This window comes from Centruroides sculpturatus, unplaced genomic scaffold (genome assembly GCF_000671375.1).
Source record: "Centruroides sculpturatus isolate CEXI.00-Female unplaced genomic scaffold, Cexi_2.0 scaffold50, whole genome shotgun sequence".
NCBI classification, from domain to species: Eukaryota; Metazoa; Arthropoda; class Arachnida; order Scorpiones; family Buthidae; genus Centruroides; species Centruroides sculpturatus.
Window position 1 is genome coordinate 712,102 of NW_019384891.1, and position 17,008 is coordinate 729,109.

The 17,008-nt window shown below is 29.1% G+C and overlaps 1 protein-coding gene across 1 annotated transcript; it reads left to right on the forward strand.

The window, feature by feature from the left end:
* Positions 1–1,373: 1,373 nt before the first annotated feature.
* LOC111631250 (protein PFF0380w-like) lies at positions 1,374–14,062 on the forward strand. The gene is made up of 2 exons (XM_023375468.1): positions 1,374–2,191; positions 9,936–14,062. Exons 1-2 carry the CDS (start codon positions 1,423–1,425, stop codon positions 14,012–14,014), a joined length of 4,848 nt encoding a protein of 1,615 aa, XP_023231236.1. The 5' UTR covers positions 1,374–1,422; the 3' UTR covers positions 14,015–14,062.
* The last annotated feature ends 2,946 nt before the right edge of the window (positions 14,063–17,008 follow it).

Here is a 17,008-nt window from a genome sequence, read left to right on the forward strand (position 1 = left end):
ATGAATAATTTTATTAAATAATACAAAAAAAAATTCGAGTAAGAGATTGAAAATTCAGCAGGAAAATCTTGAGATTAAAAGAATTTAAGAACGAAAGTCTACATATTCTGTAGAATAACTTTTATAAAATACTGTATAATTTTAAATATTTTGATAAAAATAATAAACAATAATCATCTTTTAAAGCTATAATATAAACATTGAACATTAGACAAAAGAAATTTGACGTTCAACAAACGAACAGTAGCAAATTTTGTTCGTAATAAATTAATTCTGACTGTAGTGTATTTACAGCACAGTCAGAATTATGGTTGTCCAGCTTATTTACGTCACAAAGTAGCGACATCTCGTGGTAAAAAACAGAACTATGGTTACGGAATCGTTCTGTAATTAGACGCCAGTATCGAATCTGGACGGGTCGAAAAATCAACAGGAATTTTTCGGTGTGTGATCCAACCGGATATATTAGGTTCCGTCCTTCACCACCCGGTCGCCCAATTGTGGGACTGACCGAACCCATAATGGGTTTGCTAAAAGAAGCCTTCTTAGTGCCTACAGGGCAGAAAGAGCAAAAGAAAGAACCCATTAATTACAATGTATGAAAACTGTGGAGTAATTGTATTGCATTATTCAAAGATGATCTCTAATCTTGGTTTTTAATGTTCTTCCGCAAAGAAAAAAATATATTAAAAGAAAACTTTATGGGCATTTAGAAATCATTAAAATTAAAGAGAACAGAATGAATGAGACGAACCAATTGTTGATCCCTTTCACCCCACGTTTTATAATGCACTGTATCGTGTAAATATCAACTTTTTTTTAAAACTCTTTCCGCTCTGTGGACACCAAAAGGTTTCTTTTAGCAAACCCATTATGGATTTGGCCAGGCCCCCAATGGGCAGCGGGATGATGAGGGACGTGGCCCGATTTATCTGGACGGACCCGTCCGGCTTTGATCCCGGATCCCCCAGAGCGGTAGGCTACCACCTTGACCTCTCGGCCATCCGGCCGTCAAATATAGAAATACATGAAAAGCGTTACATCATGCTTTAATTGAATTTTTGTTCTTATTAAGTGTTATATATTATTTAATCACTAAGATTTTTCTGGAATTGCACAACTGTCTATTTTTATATGTTATAAAAACTAAAGAAATCATCGTTTCCTGTGCATCGCTATGTACAACCATAATTACTTTCATATTATTTTTATAAATCAATGTAATTTAATTTTATAACTTAATTTAAATACATGTTTTAATAATCTACATTTATAAGTGTATAAAATAACTGAAATAGTTGAAATAAAATAAGCAATTTTTTAAAAACTAATCAAGAGAATTTACTCGAGATGGCAACACTGACTAAAAAAACGATATTATGAAGGGAAGTGTGCATTTGTTTTCTTGTGTTTTGAAACGTGATGAAGACAAAAACTGAAATGTCTACTGAAAATAAACCGGACATTTTGTCTGACAATTATTTTGCTATCAAAGGTAAAATAATATCAACTGATACAATTATAAAAAATTATAGCGTTAAATGCGAAGAAAACGAAGCACAGAAACAAAAGTTAGAAAATTTGACTCTTATGGTGGAAAAACTACGTCAAGAATGTACTAACTACGAAAATAATTTAAGTAAATCTTTACAAGAAATCGAACCTCTGAAAACTAATTGGTGCTTGCTTAAAGAAGAAAATGCAAAACAAGTTGAAAGGGTAGAAGCATTACAGACCAAGTTAAATGCTTCTGAAAAATTGATGGAGCAGTATGATGCTTTATTGAAGAATATGAATGAAGATTCTTCAGATACCAATAACAAAAACATAGTTTTACTGGAAAAAGAAGTAGAGAGAAAAGAAAAGACTATAGAAAACATCAGAGAGAAGATAGAACAAGAAAAAACCTCTAAGAAAAAATTACACGAACGCTACAAAAAAACATTAATGTATCTGCTAAAATTTGGTGAAGAACTCCAAAAGCGAGGAATGTTAAAAAAGAAAGACAAAAATATTATTGATATTTATTCCAAAGGTTCGTTTACTCCGGATGATGTAGAATTAGATGATCTAGATATTTGTGTATCACCAGATATGATGGAATTAGAAGATTTAGTGTGTGAAGTAGATGGAATACAAAATGACAATGCAACTGACTCAAGTGATTTAAATGGAAGTAGGGAAAATGATGGTAAGAACACTACATTTAACTCAACAATAACATTCTTATAATTCTTAATTTTATTCTGACAGAAAATACAACTTATGTATTTTTGTAAACTGTATTGTCTATCAGAATAAATATATTTTATTTTTAAAATCATAAAATTTGATATTTTATGATTTTAAAAATAAAACAGTTCTTTTCTGTTAATGGGATGCTGGTTGTAACATTAATCTGTTGTGCAACACCATCATTTGCTAAGACTACTGCTTTTAACTATTTAGCTTGTGTGATTGTGCCGACTTTGAGTAGCCCGCTTGACTGTTTGTGGAGTACATGATGTTTAGTTTTAAGGGGTGTGTTCCCTAAAACTATATAATATGCTTGCCTCCAGTTGGGCACTGAGTGCAAGTAATAGTGAACACCAAAGCATACGACTACATGCAAAGCATGTAGATTAGGCAGTTTACGGATATATGTTAAAAACTGATCTTTGGAGGCAAATATCTCTTGAAGGGTCAACAATTCTGGGGGTGATGTGAAATCCCTCATTCAGAGATTGAATCCTATCCTGTCGGCTGGTGTCCCGTTAACAGAAAAGTACCAATAAAATATATTTATTGAAATTTTGATTTTGAAAGATTTGACATTTCATACTGAATAAAATTAATCAGTGTCATATGACATGTTTTAAAATAATCTATTAGCAATCTTGAATCAAGGTTGCTTGTTGTTCTCTATTATATGTGTTTTGTTAGCACAATGTTGCCATTGAGAACATATCATACAGGAACACTTTAAGAGGAAAAAGGTTGCTTTATTGGCTTGGACGGATATGCATTTTGGGCTTAATGCCCCTCTTCAGTCCTATTGTTATTACATAATTATCAAATTGGTACAGGTATCAAAATTTACAGAATTCATTTAAATAATTAGTATACGCGTACAGTGATTTATATGATATAATACAATTACCTGAGATAGTGACCATTAAGCTGGTATGACACATGAGATATATATACACATATTTAAAAAAGGAGGGGAAGGAATGAGCATATAGTGCTATCGGTTCAATATACAGACACCTGAGGATAGTATAATGTGTGTTAAATTAAAAAGTGGTATGCACAAAACTAAAAAAGTATATATTAAAAAGGTGTAATTTATAAAATTAATAACGTAATACCTGTAGGATGTGACATAGTACGGAAGAGATGTGTAGAGAACAGGTCTGATGGGAGATGTTACAAAGAAGTGAGTGATCCTTGTAACATATACAGAGGTTGGTGAGAATTGCACAGTGGGGGTTAAGGTGGGAGGGTGGTAGGATAACTTAATGGGCTTTGCTACTTAGGAAAGGCTGCCAGATGTCATTTATGACAGCTCCAGTATTTAAGTTCATTCTGTGTGTTTCTTTAGTTTTCAATCTGATTAGCAATCTGATCACAGTGTGTGCTAAAGTGTCATTTCTAGTTTACTAGTTTATAGGTTGACTCCTATTTCAGGCATAAATAGATATTTATGCCTGAAATAGGAGTCAATCTGTAATCTAGTCAGGCATTAATAGTATAAAAGCTGTCATTTGTGTGTATATGTGTGTGAATTCCTTATAATGCCTGCAATTTTTGTCCAATCAAGATGAAATTTTGGTTATATTTGTTTTATGTTCTGACAGAAAGTATAGGCTACTTATTTTGTAGGAATATCAGTTATAGAATAAAGGTTTTATTGATTTAGGATTGGTGATTGCACTTATGTTGCAGTGACAGCATTCACCTCATTTAGTTCACACTTGACGATGGAATTTTCCTTAAGTTGTATTTTTAAATATTTTGGCAAATGGCATTTTTTAAAGTTCATTAAATTTAAATTTAAAAAAAAAGATAGCAAGACTATGTCACTTCTACAACAATTAAAAAAAAACTTTTTATAGTGACCACGTGACATTCTATTATCCAATTGGAAGTAACAATCTAATGAGCCCGTTATTTAAAATGTATTATCGCACATTAACTATGTATTGACAGTCAGTATAGGTTACTTAATTAATTTGTAGAAACTTTAGCAACTCTTCTTGAATTTCTTGATATCTGTATACTTCTCAATTCTTCAATCTCTACTTTCTCATAGAAACTAGTCTATCATGCTTTGATGGGAAAATTTCTAGTAAATAGATATTTATGCCTGAAACAGAGATTTTAATGAGGATTGTTGTTTAGGGTTGCACAGTGTAGCCCTTGTGGTTTGTGATGTTCTTAGTCAAAATTAAAAGAAGAAATATCAGGATGTAGTAGTTTATTTTTAAATTTTGCTATAAATAAAAATTTTCTTAGAACATACTTTTTTAAAAAAATTTTCTCTTATCATAAATACTATTCATAATGTTTCTGTCACTACTTTCCCGCTCTGTTATATATAACAGAGGGAAAGTGTGGTGATTGATTGAAAACTAACCCCATAATTTTTTCATTTTTGGAATTGAGACCTTGAAACATCTAGATACTGTAAGGTCTCGTTTTATGCGGTGGATACGTTCTACAGAAAAGCGCATTAAAAAAAAATTCGCATAAAAAAAGACTTTACTTGCCTTGAAAAAGTAGGGATACGTTCCGTAATTTTCTAAAATCGCATAAAACAAAAACAACGAGTTAAAATTAACTTAAAACCGCATAAAAAAAGTTTTCAGATATTAAAAGAAATAGGCTGCTTAATGAATTACTTGGAATGTCTGAAAGAAATTCATATAAAAGCTTAAAATAAACTTGTATTCAAACTTAATTCAGTTTATTTTATTGAAAAGTAATATAGTTTTACATTTTTTTTTTGAATTTTTGGAATGTTTTTTAAGTCTCCAAATTTTTTAAAAATATTAAAAAATATACGGCCAGCTTCACCCTACTTTAAACCCTTGTCCTCCCGCGACGTTTATGAGAATGCCCCGGGAAATCCAACTCCAGCTGTGTTCAAGGTCATCCAGATGTGTAAACAATGACTCATCGGTGTTAAATTTCACAGAAGGGCAAGACAAAGGAAGTTAAACTTTGAAGCTTTTTCTTCAAAATTAATGCATTTCTTTTGTTTTTTTTAGTTTTAAGTATTTTTAATGTTTAATTACATTTATATCAAAAATTGCTAGGAACTAAAGCGATTAAGGTAGATCTAGCTGTCCTTTACATCCATAAAGGTTATATGTCAGTGGAACAAATGGAGTGAGCTTTGAGCGTCCCACGATTTTTGGAGACTGTCTATACGTGGGCTTCCTAAACAAGCCTATATGTATGTTTGTCCAAAAAAATTTTGGATGAAATACAAACCGCACAACTTCAAAATCGCGTAAAACGAGATCTTACAGTATACAAAAAAAATTTGGGGGTTTTTCTGTATGTATGGTGTGTGTGTGTGTGTGTGGCATGATTTTGTTCACCCTTTTTGAAACTTAATAACTCCTGTGTTTTTTTTTCAAAAATTTCTAAAATTTTGCAGGGTGGTTTGTGTATTATGGGATTGATGCTATTAAATTTTGATGGTTAAAGGCCGAGGGGGTGGAGAGATAAAGGGGGATAGTGTGTCATAAATTGAGTAGGATCAGACTTAAATTAATGATGATTTTACTCATTATTAGCATTTAGTTTTTTTTTTTATAAAACCCATCTTAACTCTCAAAATTAAGCTTTTACCATTTTATAATAATTAAAAATATAAAAAGTTTTTAATAAAATATTGTAACAGATGGCACCACACACACACACAATTTTAAATGTTACAGGGAAAGTTAAGCAATTTGTAACTGAATTTTTCTTTATATGTATTTGCATAAATCATCAAATGTATATGGAAAAAAGTTTTTCCATTTTTGCAAGAGATTAGATTCATATAAAAAGTTTTGTTCAAATAACAAAAACCTTAAAAATTCAATAACCATCAACTATTTAATATCACTATTACTTGATACAAAAATTTTTTCAATATAATTGAAAATATTGCTGATTTTAAAATTCAGTGTAATCTCATATTTCAAATTTAATTTGTTCCAGGAGACTATTTCAACTCTGAGTTGTTTGAGTCAAAATCAATTGTCCCAATTAAAAATAATGGAAAGTGAAGTAATTTTTTTCCAGATCTTAAACAATACTTATTTCAATCAAATGAAACAGCAGATATACATAATTTAAGGTAAAAATAACAATTAAAAGTCATAAATAATAAATTAAGACATGAAAACAATAAATAAAATACATAAATACTGTATAATAAAATCAAAATGTTAACAATGTGATTAACTTACAAAATAACAGTAACAAAAAATATATGGATAACAAATTAAAATCAATTAGTTCAATATATATAACTAGAAAAACATAACAAGGGCTAATACAGTAGAGTTTCGCTAGTCCGAATGACCACCTAATCCGAACATGTTTCAGTCGGTGGAGAGGAAATTTTTTAGCTCACAAAATATATGTTTTTTGTATTTTCCAGTTGAATTTCAATGGTATATGGGGAGACAAAAAAAACCGGATTTTTTGTATAAAAACTTTGAAGAAATTTTTTAAAAAAGTTAATAAATAGTCACCTTCAAAGTACTCTCCGTTAGATGCGATGTACTTGTGAAGTCTTTTTCCCCACTGTTTGAAGCATCTCTGGAACTCTTCAACCTTGATATCGTCCAGTGCCCTTAGGGAAGATGTTTTTACCGCCTCCACATCATCAAAATGCTTCCCTTTTAGATTTTTCTTAATTCTCGGAAACAGAAAAAAGTCGCACAGGGCTAGGTCTGGTGAATACAGAGGGTGGGGAACAACAGGCCATCCTCAAGAGGCCAAATAGTGGGTCACTCGTAATGCCGTGTGTGCAGGGGCTTTGTTGTGATGAAGGAACCAGTCACCTGATTGCCAAAGTTCTGGGCGTTTCCTTTGCATTTCCTCTCGCAGACGTCTTAACACTTTTTTGGCAGATTTTTTCAATGTTTTCATCATTTCGAGATGTTGAAGGATGCCCAGAACTTCACAGGCAGAACAAAATAACAATAAGAGAAACACAACAATACGCTCAAACGTAAACATACTTTTTTTTTTTTTTTTTTCGGTTCTAAGTCTCGTATTAATTGCACAAAAAGATTTAGAATTCCACAACAACAAAAAATTGTATTTTATTGTAGTACTGTATTAATACTGTACAAAATTAATAAATCAGTGTTTGACATGGCCCATTAAAACAGCAGATCTATATTGTACTTACACACAAAAACAGAAACAAAAGTTATTGATGGTGTTTGATCTATATAAACTGTTTTACTGTTTGTTTCTGCATTATTTCAATTATTTGGCTAATCTGAACAGATCCCATTTAGTTTGGACTAGCGGGATGCTACTGTACTTTGGTGTTAAAATAAAACAAACACAATACTCTTACTACTGAACTTATTTATAAATGTAAGCATTTGGAAAATTGTATCTAGATCAGTTAATTAACTCACAAAATAAAAGAAATTTTAATTTGTACAGTATAGTATTTCAGATTGGCAAAAAGGCTTATTGCCAGGGGTGTAACTACAGGGTAGGTAGAAGAGGCACTTACCTCCAGGCCCATCAAGTTGAAGAACCACTTGACTGGATTTTTTTAATGATCAACATAGTAACTTAATATAAAATTTATGGAAGATATTTATTTACCATCTTGGAATGTAAGCAAAAAGCATTTAGCAGTTTAAAGTCTTAAACTTGCATATATCTATCTAGTCTATGATGAATTTTCTGTATATTGATACTTGCAGTAGCAGTATGCAAAAATTTATTCTGATTTGTGATCTAGGTACTATATAGGGAAGAGCTCACTTGTAACTGTTTGCCCCTGTGCCCATTAATTTGAAGTTACAACACTACTTATTGCTTTAGATTCTATATTTACCAACATGCACATTATCCCAGGAGAAATGGACAAATGTATGTAAATTCTAATTTGCATAAATATACCTGAACACCTTTTCACTTTTTTCAAATCACTAAATTAATATAAATGATCAAATTATTTCTAAAAATTTTCCAAAAATAAATTTAAAAATATATATCACATTTTTTTATTTTAATAGAAAAAATTAATAAAATTATTTATGAAACTGATTAAGTTTATTTAACTTGTTAGTTAAGTAAGTATATTCACATTGTATAGCACATTCATCACTTGCATCTATGAATCACTAAAGAGTAACAAAATCAACCTGTGACAATTATTTAGGCTTGTTTGTTTATATGAACATTTTATATTGAAAAACATAAAAAATATTCATATTTTATGCAATTTTTATAAAATTCAAAAGCATACAAAAATAATATAAAGAAGTATAATCCAACTAGAAATTTTCCTGTCAAGCATGACGGAGATTGAAGAATTGAGAAGAGTAGAGATTTCATGAAATTTAGAAAAGAGTAACTAATATTTCTACAAATTAAGTAGGTTATACAATTGATGTGCTCTAATACTTTGTAAATAACAGATTGTTATTTCTGATTGGATAATAGAGCATCATGTGGTCACTGTAGAAAGATTTTTTTTTTTTAATTTGTTATAGAAGTGACATGACGCAGTTATTTATTATTTTTTTTTAAGTTTAAATTTTAAATTTAATGAAGTAAGTTTAAAATACTCCATTTGCATTTGCCAAAATATTTAAAAATTGCAACTTAAGGGAAATTCCATTGTCAAGCATGAATTAAATGTCACTGATGCACTACAATGTAAATGCGATCACAGCTCTGAAATCAATAAAATGTTCATTTCATAGCTAATATTTCCACAAAATAAGTAGCCTACACTTTTTGTCAGAACATAAAATTAATATAAAATTTCATCTAGATTAGACAAAAACTGCAGGAGTTGTAAGGAATTCATACACACATACACACCTTTTATATTATTAATAGCTATTAGATTAAATAAGCTTAACCCAATATATTATCTAAAACAAAATATTTAAATCTTGTTGTTAAGTATGATTCTAGAAAATAAAATTATAAGGAAAAAGAAAATGTTTCTTAAAATTTCATTTTCTAGAATCATCTGAAGCTATTTAATGTAATAAATAGAGTTAACAAACATTTTTATGTGTAAGGGTTTATAGACTTTCTTGTTAAACTTCATTATAAAAGTTCATCAAAGTTTTTTTATATATAATAATTAATACTTGTCTTATTGAGAATTCTATTATAAATTTCATTCAAAACTAAACAAAATGATTATTTTGAAAATAATATTAACAGTTTGTCTTATTTCATTAGGAGTTAGACAGAATAACATATTCTTAAATGTTTAAAATAAGAAAATGTTTGTTAATTTTATTCAGGTTATACTTTTATAAATTATCATATAAAATTTTTAGTAAAGAAAATTTTAAAAAATGCATTAGTGAAAAAAGCTGATAGATTAAATTTTTAAAATTTTCTATATTAAAAAATTTGTATTGTAAGTTACAAAGATATAACTTGAATAAAATTATTAAACATTTCATTTATTACTAGCACTTAAATGTATATTATTCTGTCTGGTGAGTCAAAGATATTGCAAATATTTTCATCTAATTGTTATAATTGCTTAATAGTGAAACTTTTGAATCTCTAAAATGTGGTATTTTGTTAATTAACTGGTAGTGATTTTATATATTTTTTGAAATTAAAAATTCTTATTTATTAATTAATGAATGCAGAAAATTTTTAAAAATAAAATATCTGAAAAAATTTCTAATCTTATATAATAATGAATTGTTTCAAAATTTCAGATATTAAGGAAGGAGTAGAAGATACAGATGAAGTCAATAATTGTGATAATGCACAAAATGAAGAAAATGTTTCACATAATTCTAATGATGAAGATTGTAAAACTAATTCAACAAAGGATGCTAAAGAATCTAAAAACTCTGGCCCTCTAGTTCAAAAAGAAAGTAATAAAGAACATTCACATAAAGAAAATGTTTCATGTAATTCTAATGATGAAGATTGTAAAACTAATTTAACAAAGAATGCTAAAGAATCTAAAAACTCTGGCCCTCTAGTTCAAAAAGAAAGTAATAAGGAACACTCACGTAAAGAAAATGTTTCATGTAATTCTAACGATGAAGATTGTAAAACTAATTCAACAAAGAATGCTAAAGAATCTAAAAACTCTGGCCCTCTAATTCAAAAAGAAAGTAATAAGGAACACTCACGTAAAGAAAATTTTTTACATAATTTAAATTTTCAAAATTGTAAAAAGTCTTCACAAGAAAGTTACAAAGGTTCTAACAAGTACGCTTCATCAAATCAGAATGAAACAAAATCAGAGTATTCAAATGATTCCAACATTCAAAAAGTTAAAACAACTCCACCAGATATTGATAAAAGATGTGATAAGTATATCACTGCAAATCAGAATGAAAATGATTCAAATCATTTGCATAATTCTAACATTCAAACATGCAAAAATACTTCACTAGAAAATAATATTGGAGTTAACAATTGTAATCTTTTAAAGCAGAGTAAAATTAATTCAGGTGATTCTGTCGTTAAAAAAGTTAAAATTACTACATCAGAAAATACTAATAAATTTGCTAAATGTATCCCTGCAAATCAAAATGAAATTTATCCAGGATGTTCACATAATTCCAAAATTCAAAAATATAATACTACTAAATTAGAAAGCAATAAAGAATCTGATAAATGTATATCTATGAATAAAAATGAAATTAATTTGTCTGATGAAGAAAGTGTTTCATGTAATTCTAATCAAGACTGCAAAACAACACTTGCAGAAAATGATGAAGTATCTAATCAATGTAATGCTGTCACAATTGATAACAAAATTAATCCTGAATGTTCACATAAAGATAAGATTTTGCACAATTCACTTACTGAAACTTGTGAAACTGTTTCATTAGAAAGCAATAAGAAATGCACTTCTCCAATTCAAAATGAAAGTGAATCAGAATATTTAAATGGAGATGATATTTCACATGATTTTAATATTCAAGATTGTACAACTATTCCTTCAGAAAATAATGAGAAATCTAGCAAATGTTTTAATCCAGTTCAAAATGAAATTGATTCAGAAATTTCGTATAAAGAAATGGAAGATGAAATAATTAAAATATTGGCTCACATGAAATGCCAAACAGAATGTTATCAAATATTGTCACCAATTCCATCAACCCCAGAAACTTTTGATATAACTAATAAAAGGACTGAAAATAGAAAGAAGAAAAAGCGAAAATTTGAGAAACTTAAAAATAATGATGATGAGGAAACTAACCAATCAAAAATGAATGAGCATTTTGAAAATGTCAATGGTGAGAGAAGAGTAACTTTTGCTGATGAATTCCCTAATTCTAATGGAAATTTACATTCATTTCAGCAAGATGACAGTACTGATTCAAGATATTGTGATAAACAAAATCATGATGATGATAATTTAAAAGAATCATCACAGAATTTACAAGAATGTCCTTTTAAAGCAAATTTTTCTCACTGTCCCATTGATGGAAATTTTAAAATAAACATACGTTTATTAGATGATGCAAATAATACCACCATTGAAAATCATAAAATGACAACAATAAATATAGGTTTTAATAATTTGACAAAAGAATTCAGCATAGGATATTCAAAAGTTCCTTGTGTAGATCATAAATCTGATAGAATAGAAAATAATCATATACATTCTTATTGTAATAATAATTGTTCTATAAGAGATGAAAAAGTAAATAAAGTTCAGAAGTTACAGAATTATAATCAAAATAACCAACAGAAAAATAAGAATTTTTCAAGAGTTCCTAAGAAAAATACTTTTGATAAAAATGTTTCTGATATTTCAAATAATACATTTCAAGAAAATTTTAACGTAAGCAATAGCACTAGTTCTAGAAAAAATTTGCAGAAAGAAGTTCCTCTGAAAGATCATGTTGATTCATTGAATAAATCTTCAAACTTTACATCAGATTCAGAGATAGAGCAACATGAAATATTACAAGAAAACTATGAAGAAATTGATGATTTAATTACAAGGAACAGTTCTTGTAATATCACATCACAGAACAATAAAATAAATAAATTTCAAACAATTAATAATTTAAAATTGGATTCAACGGAAAGTCAGAAATGTTTGAATTTTGGTAAAAATTCAGACAAAAATTTTAAAGGAAGAGAAAATGTCAATGGATGTCAGACTAAAATACATAAAAGAACTGAAACAAAATTAAAAAATGTCAGCTTAAGAAGTCGAATTTTATCCGGCTTAAAAAGTAATAGATGTATCAAAAGCTGCTCTCTTTCTGTTTCATCCTCTAAAAAAATTAATAGCAAAACTACTGATATTACTTCAGTAAAACAAAACAAAATAGCAGGTGTTGAAATTGATACTAGAAGTGAAGCAACAGAATGTAAATCAAGTAAAATTAAATGTCCAGTGAATCTATCAACATCACAGAATAATACTAGTTCAGTGACATCAGTTTTAGAAGAATCTAATTATTCAAATATTCATAAGTTAGTAAATAATAAACTTACTGTAAATAATGAAAAATCAAAACTGACTCAGAAAAGAATATTAAGAAATAATAATAATGATTTAGATGTAACTGAAAGTAAACGGCAAAAATTAGATAACATCAATAAAAATGATACTGTTGCATGTGATTATTGGACAATAGGAAGCAGTTGGTTGGATATAGATGTGCATGCAAATCAACTTTTGCTTGAGATTGGTTCTTTAAATACAAATTCTGCAAACTGTAAGGATAAAATATTAAAAATTTACTATCAATTGTTAAATCCAAAGGTTATAACATCAGCAGATGTTTTTATTAAATCTTTACTAATATATTTGTCGAAGACAAGGAAGAATGCATTTATTGATTTTATAGAAGGCAATTGTTCTCCACCTCTTTTGACAAATATGGAAAGAAATTTGATTTTATTTATCACATTTTTAGAAAAAAAATCAAAAAATCATTTGAAACATATTGCACAAAGTTTGCAAACTGCACTTTTAGCACACGTTTTCACTAAAAATCATCACATCTTATTTGGATTGGCAACATTATGTCGTCTTTATGTAGGATTGTGCAAACAGAAAGGTGAACTAGAAAAGGCACGTGTATTTTGTTATGATCTCTTCATTAAGTTTAAAGAATCATCTATCTATCTTGTAAGTACTGTTGTAGGAGTGTGGCCAACAGTTCTAACTGGAAAAGCAAATAGTCCATTAGAAAAAGTATATGCTTACATATTATTTAGAGCAGGGAATAACCTTAACAGTACCCTTTATCAACAATGTAAATCTGTTCTTGAACTTAAATGTAAATTAAAATCTCCAAATAATGAAGATATCCTATCTTTAGGTAAAGAAATAATTTGTACAATAGAAGAACAAACAATAAATGAAAACGTTAAGCAAATATTTCTTGAAGCCCAAATGGCATTAGAATTACTGGCAATTTATTCACGTGATAAGTCTATATTAGAACAATTTTTCAAATTGCTTTTATCAGAATTTGAAAAATATCAGAAAAATTTTAATAATGATATTTCACAGACTAAGCTAGTGTTTATTACTAAAATGCTTGGAACTGTTAGTTTGCGTTGTAATTTAGGAAAAAACAATGTAGACATTGTTGAAAAAAAACTATTTGATTTATTAGATTCAAGTGCATCAGCAACTATAATTCAAGAATCTGCATTTGTTTCTTTAGTTCTTTTGCAGCCAAAATTGAAACAGTCTTGTATTGACATTATTTCAAAATGGTTTTTATCCCATCAAAGTGAACTAAGCAATGAAGTTAAAAACTTTATAGAAAAGCTTAAATTAAAAGATTTCTTCAAAAGTTAAGAATTATTTTCTCCTTATTATTATTTTTTTTAATTTAGTTTTCTATTTAAAGATATTTTGTTGTTTTATTCTTTGTTAAAAGTGTGAAAATTAAATTGTGATAACGTTTAAATATCTTTAATTTAAATTTCATGAGAATTTAGGTTAAAATGTCATGAAAATATAAAAAATTGTAAAAATTTATTAAAAAGTCATTTTTTGTAATATAAAATTTTATTTGAGGTCATTTTATTTATTTTAACATGTAAATTTTTCATAGGTTTACAAGTAAATCTGGTACATAAGTATGAGCGATGTAGCAAAGTAAAAAAAAAAATCTGTCATATTTATCCATTGTTAATGAAGTGTGATGTCAATTAGTGATGAAGCTGCTGCTCATGGATGGTATTAGAATTACTGGTAATACATTGCCTAAATTTGATTTTGATAAAATAATAATTTTTAAACTGAAATGAAAATGTAAGAACTTTTTTTACAACTTCTGGCAAAAAGTTTAAAATCACAAATGTTTAGATAAATTTTGAATATAATGATATGTGACACATCTGTTCCTGGGTAGTAAGGGTCATTTTTTAGTTGCTTATGCCTAAAAAGTATATAAGATGGCTATTTTTTTTCTCTCAGACTTTGCTCTTGTGACAAGGACAATATTTTGAAATGTATCTACTTTCAAGAACATTCATGATAAGATTTAATGCTGAATAAACTCTGAATAAGTTCTATAACTCTAGAATGTTCCAATACTATAAGTAGTAGTATAATACAGGGACATAAGCCCATCGGTTTAGTTTAATTCCTGCTGCCTAAGTGATTTTGATATTTAGGCTCAAACAGTGGAACTTGTTCTGTGAAAGTGTGCACATTGCAGATCAGAGAAAGTGTCACCAAACATTTTAGCTTCACTAATCAAGATGTGCTCTGCTTTTGTCACAATATGACTGGTATCTTTTAGTGCAATCAAAATCACCTGTAACCTGAATAAATGGCACATTAATGACAGCTTATCCAGAGCTTATCCAAAGCCTTGCTTGCTGCTCTGTAATGGAGACAAGTACCCATCTTTTCTGGCTCACTCAACGTACAGTACTGTACCTCTAGGGAGAATACAGCAGCATCAAGACCTTGCTATAAGCCTTGAAGTATGATGAATATGTTCTAGGAAGTTATTATGGTAGGTTCAAAATGGTGGTATTCCTGATGGGTCTCCAAGGTTGTTTTACCAAGTTTCCTTTCTATTTTTGTCTTTGGACAGCAGGACATCAATGAACACTACAACAGAAGGGACTGGACACATCAGGTCAAGTTCTCTGTGGGAAGGAACAATGTCCAGTGAGAGCACAACTGATAGACACCAAAAGATGCTGATTCCATTACTACACATCAAATTAGATGATGAAACAATTTGTCATGGTTCTTGGTAAGGAGTTGGCAGCCTTAAAGTCTCTCTAAACTCTATGGCAAAGGTCAAAGTTAGCATCTTCATGGGACTAAGATCATAGTTGGCACTAGAGTTTATGCTGCCCAGGACAAGACATGCATTTGTTGTCCCTTACCCTCCTAAATAAAATGAAAAAACATTTGTTTTGAAAGCCCATGCCAATTAGAAATGCCATACCTTGCTCTGTTAATCAATATGCAACTTGCACCCTGTAATATGATATAATTAAAAATTTTTAAATATTTTAAAAAATAATACACCAGAGAATTTTGTATAAATTTACGAAAATTTGCCTCTCTGGACAAATACCCAGTTTGCTCATATGGTGGTGCCAGCCCTGACTAAGATAAAGATTATTGTGTGTGTGTGAGGAATTTCCCAAGAAGCTCATTATGGTGGAGTAGGGCTCAGAACACTGTTATAGGGATTCAGGCTTCCTGGGCAATCACAAAACTAAGAACTATGGAGCAAATTAAAACTCTGACAAAGAACTATGGCAAAAAAGGACCATAGAATGTCCCTTAAAGTTTATTTCCTTAATGTACAATAAATTTAAGGAGAACATGGGAGTGTACCAGGTGAAGCAAGGTGAGCACTTCCACTATAGTAATGAACAACCTGTGAGCATAAACTGCATACAACTCATGAGATCCTAATATGAACTCATAGGTCTTTGGCAATGTAATTTTATTTTCCTGTTTTTTGCCTTATGTTGTCATGTAATCATAAGCTGATATTTATAACAAAGAAGAATTAAACTATACTAGACCTTTAAAAAGATGAGAATAAACTATACATTATTAATTTGCATATCATTAGCATATATCTTATTATTTTAGTATCTGTACTGGTAGTTAAGGAGTGTGTTGGTACTCAGCATGGTTAAAGCCTGGCTTCCTGGAATCTACAAAGTTCATTTGCAGCCCTTATCCAGAAAAGGCTGTACTAGGATAACTTGAATGCTACTACCAAGGATAGTATAAGGAGAACATGACATTTGGAGGCTGATTTGTTAAAGTAATTTACAGTATAATTATAAATCTTAAAAACCAACTCGTTTCTAAATCTTTTGTGGCCTATTTTAGAGACACTAAAATTTGCCTGATGTCTTTTTAGAAATAGGTACTGTACAGTACATTCACATCACTGTCTGATTACAAAAGCAATCTGAAAGGAATAATAACCATTTTCTATGCTTTTCAGGCTTAAACAATTAACACTTCCTACCCAAGAACAAAAAACAAATTAAAATTTGTTACACATTATAATACTTAAATGCAGAACAATTTTTGTATTTTATTATTATTATTGGATGAAAAGTATGTCATGCCAATCATTAAACTATATGAAAAACAAGATTGCCTAAAGTCAGTTAGCCATTATAAAAATTAAATTTCAATTAATTAGCTAAAAAATTTACAATTAATTCATGCTTCTGCTTATTTTGTAAAATAAAGTATCCTAAATTCACTTCATGATTTACGTTCATAAGTATTCCTGAAACATAGAAAAAAATATTAAGTTGTTCGGAAAGTAAGTTCGTTTTTTTTACCACT

What these genes read in the sequence shown, in the direction of transcription:
- LOC111631250 (XM_023375468.1), top strand. Translation starts at nt 1,423, where the DNA reads ATGAAGACAAAAACTGAAATGTCTACTGAAAATAAACCGGACATTTTG. An exon ending in TGGAAGTAGGGAAAATGATG is followed by an intron (nt 2,192 to 9,935) that starts GTAAGAACACTA and finishes TCAAAATTTCAG; the next exon opens with ATATTAAGGAAGGAGTAGAA.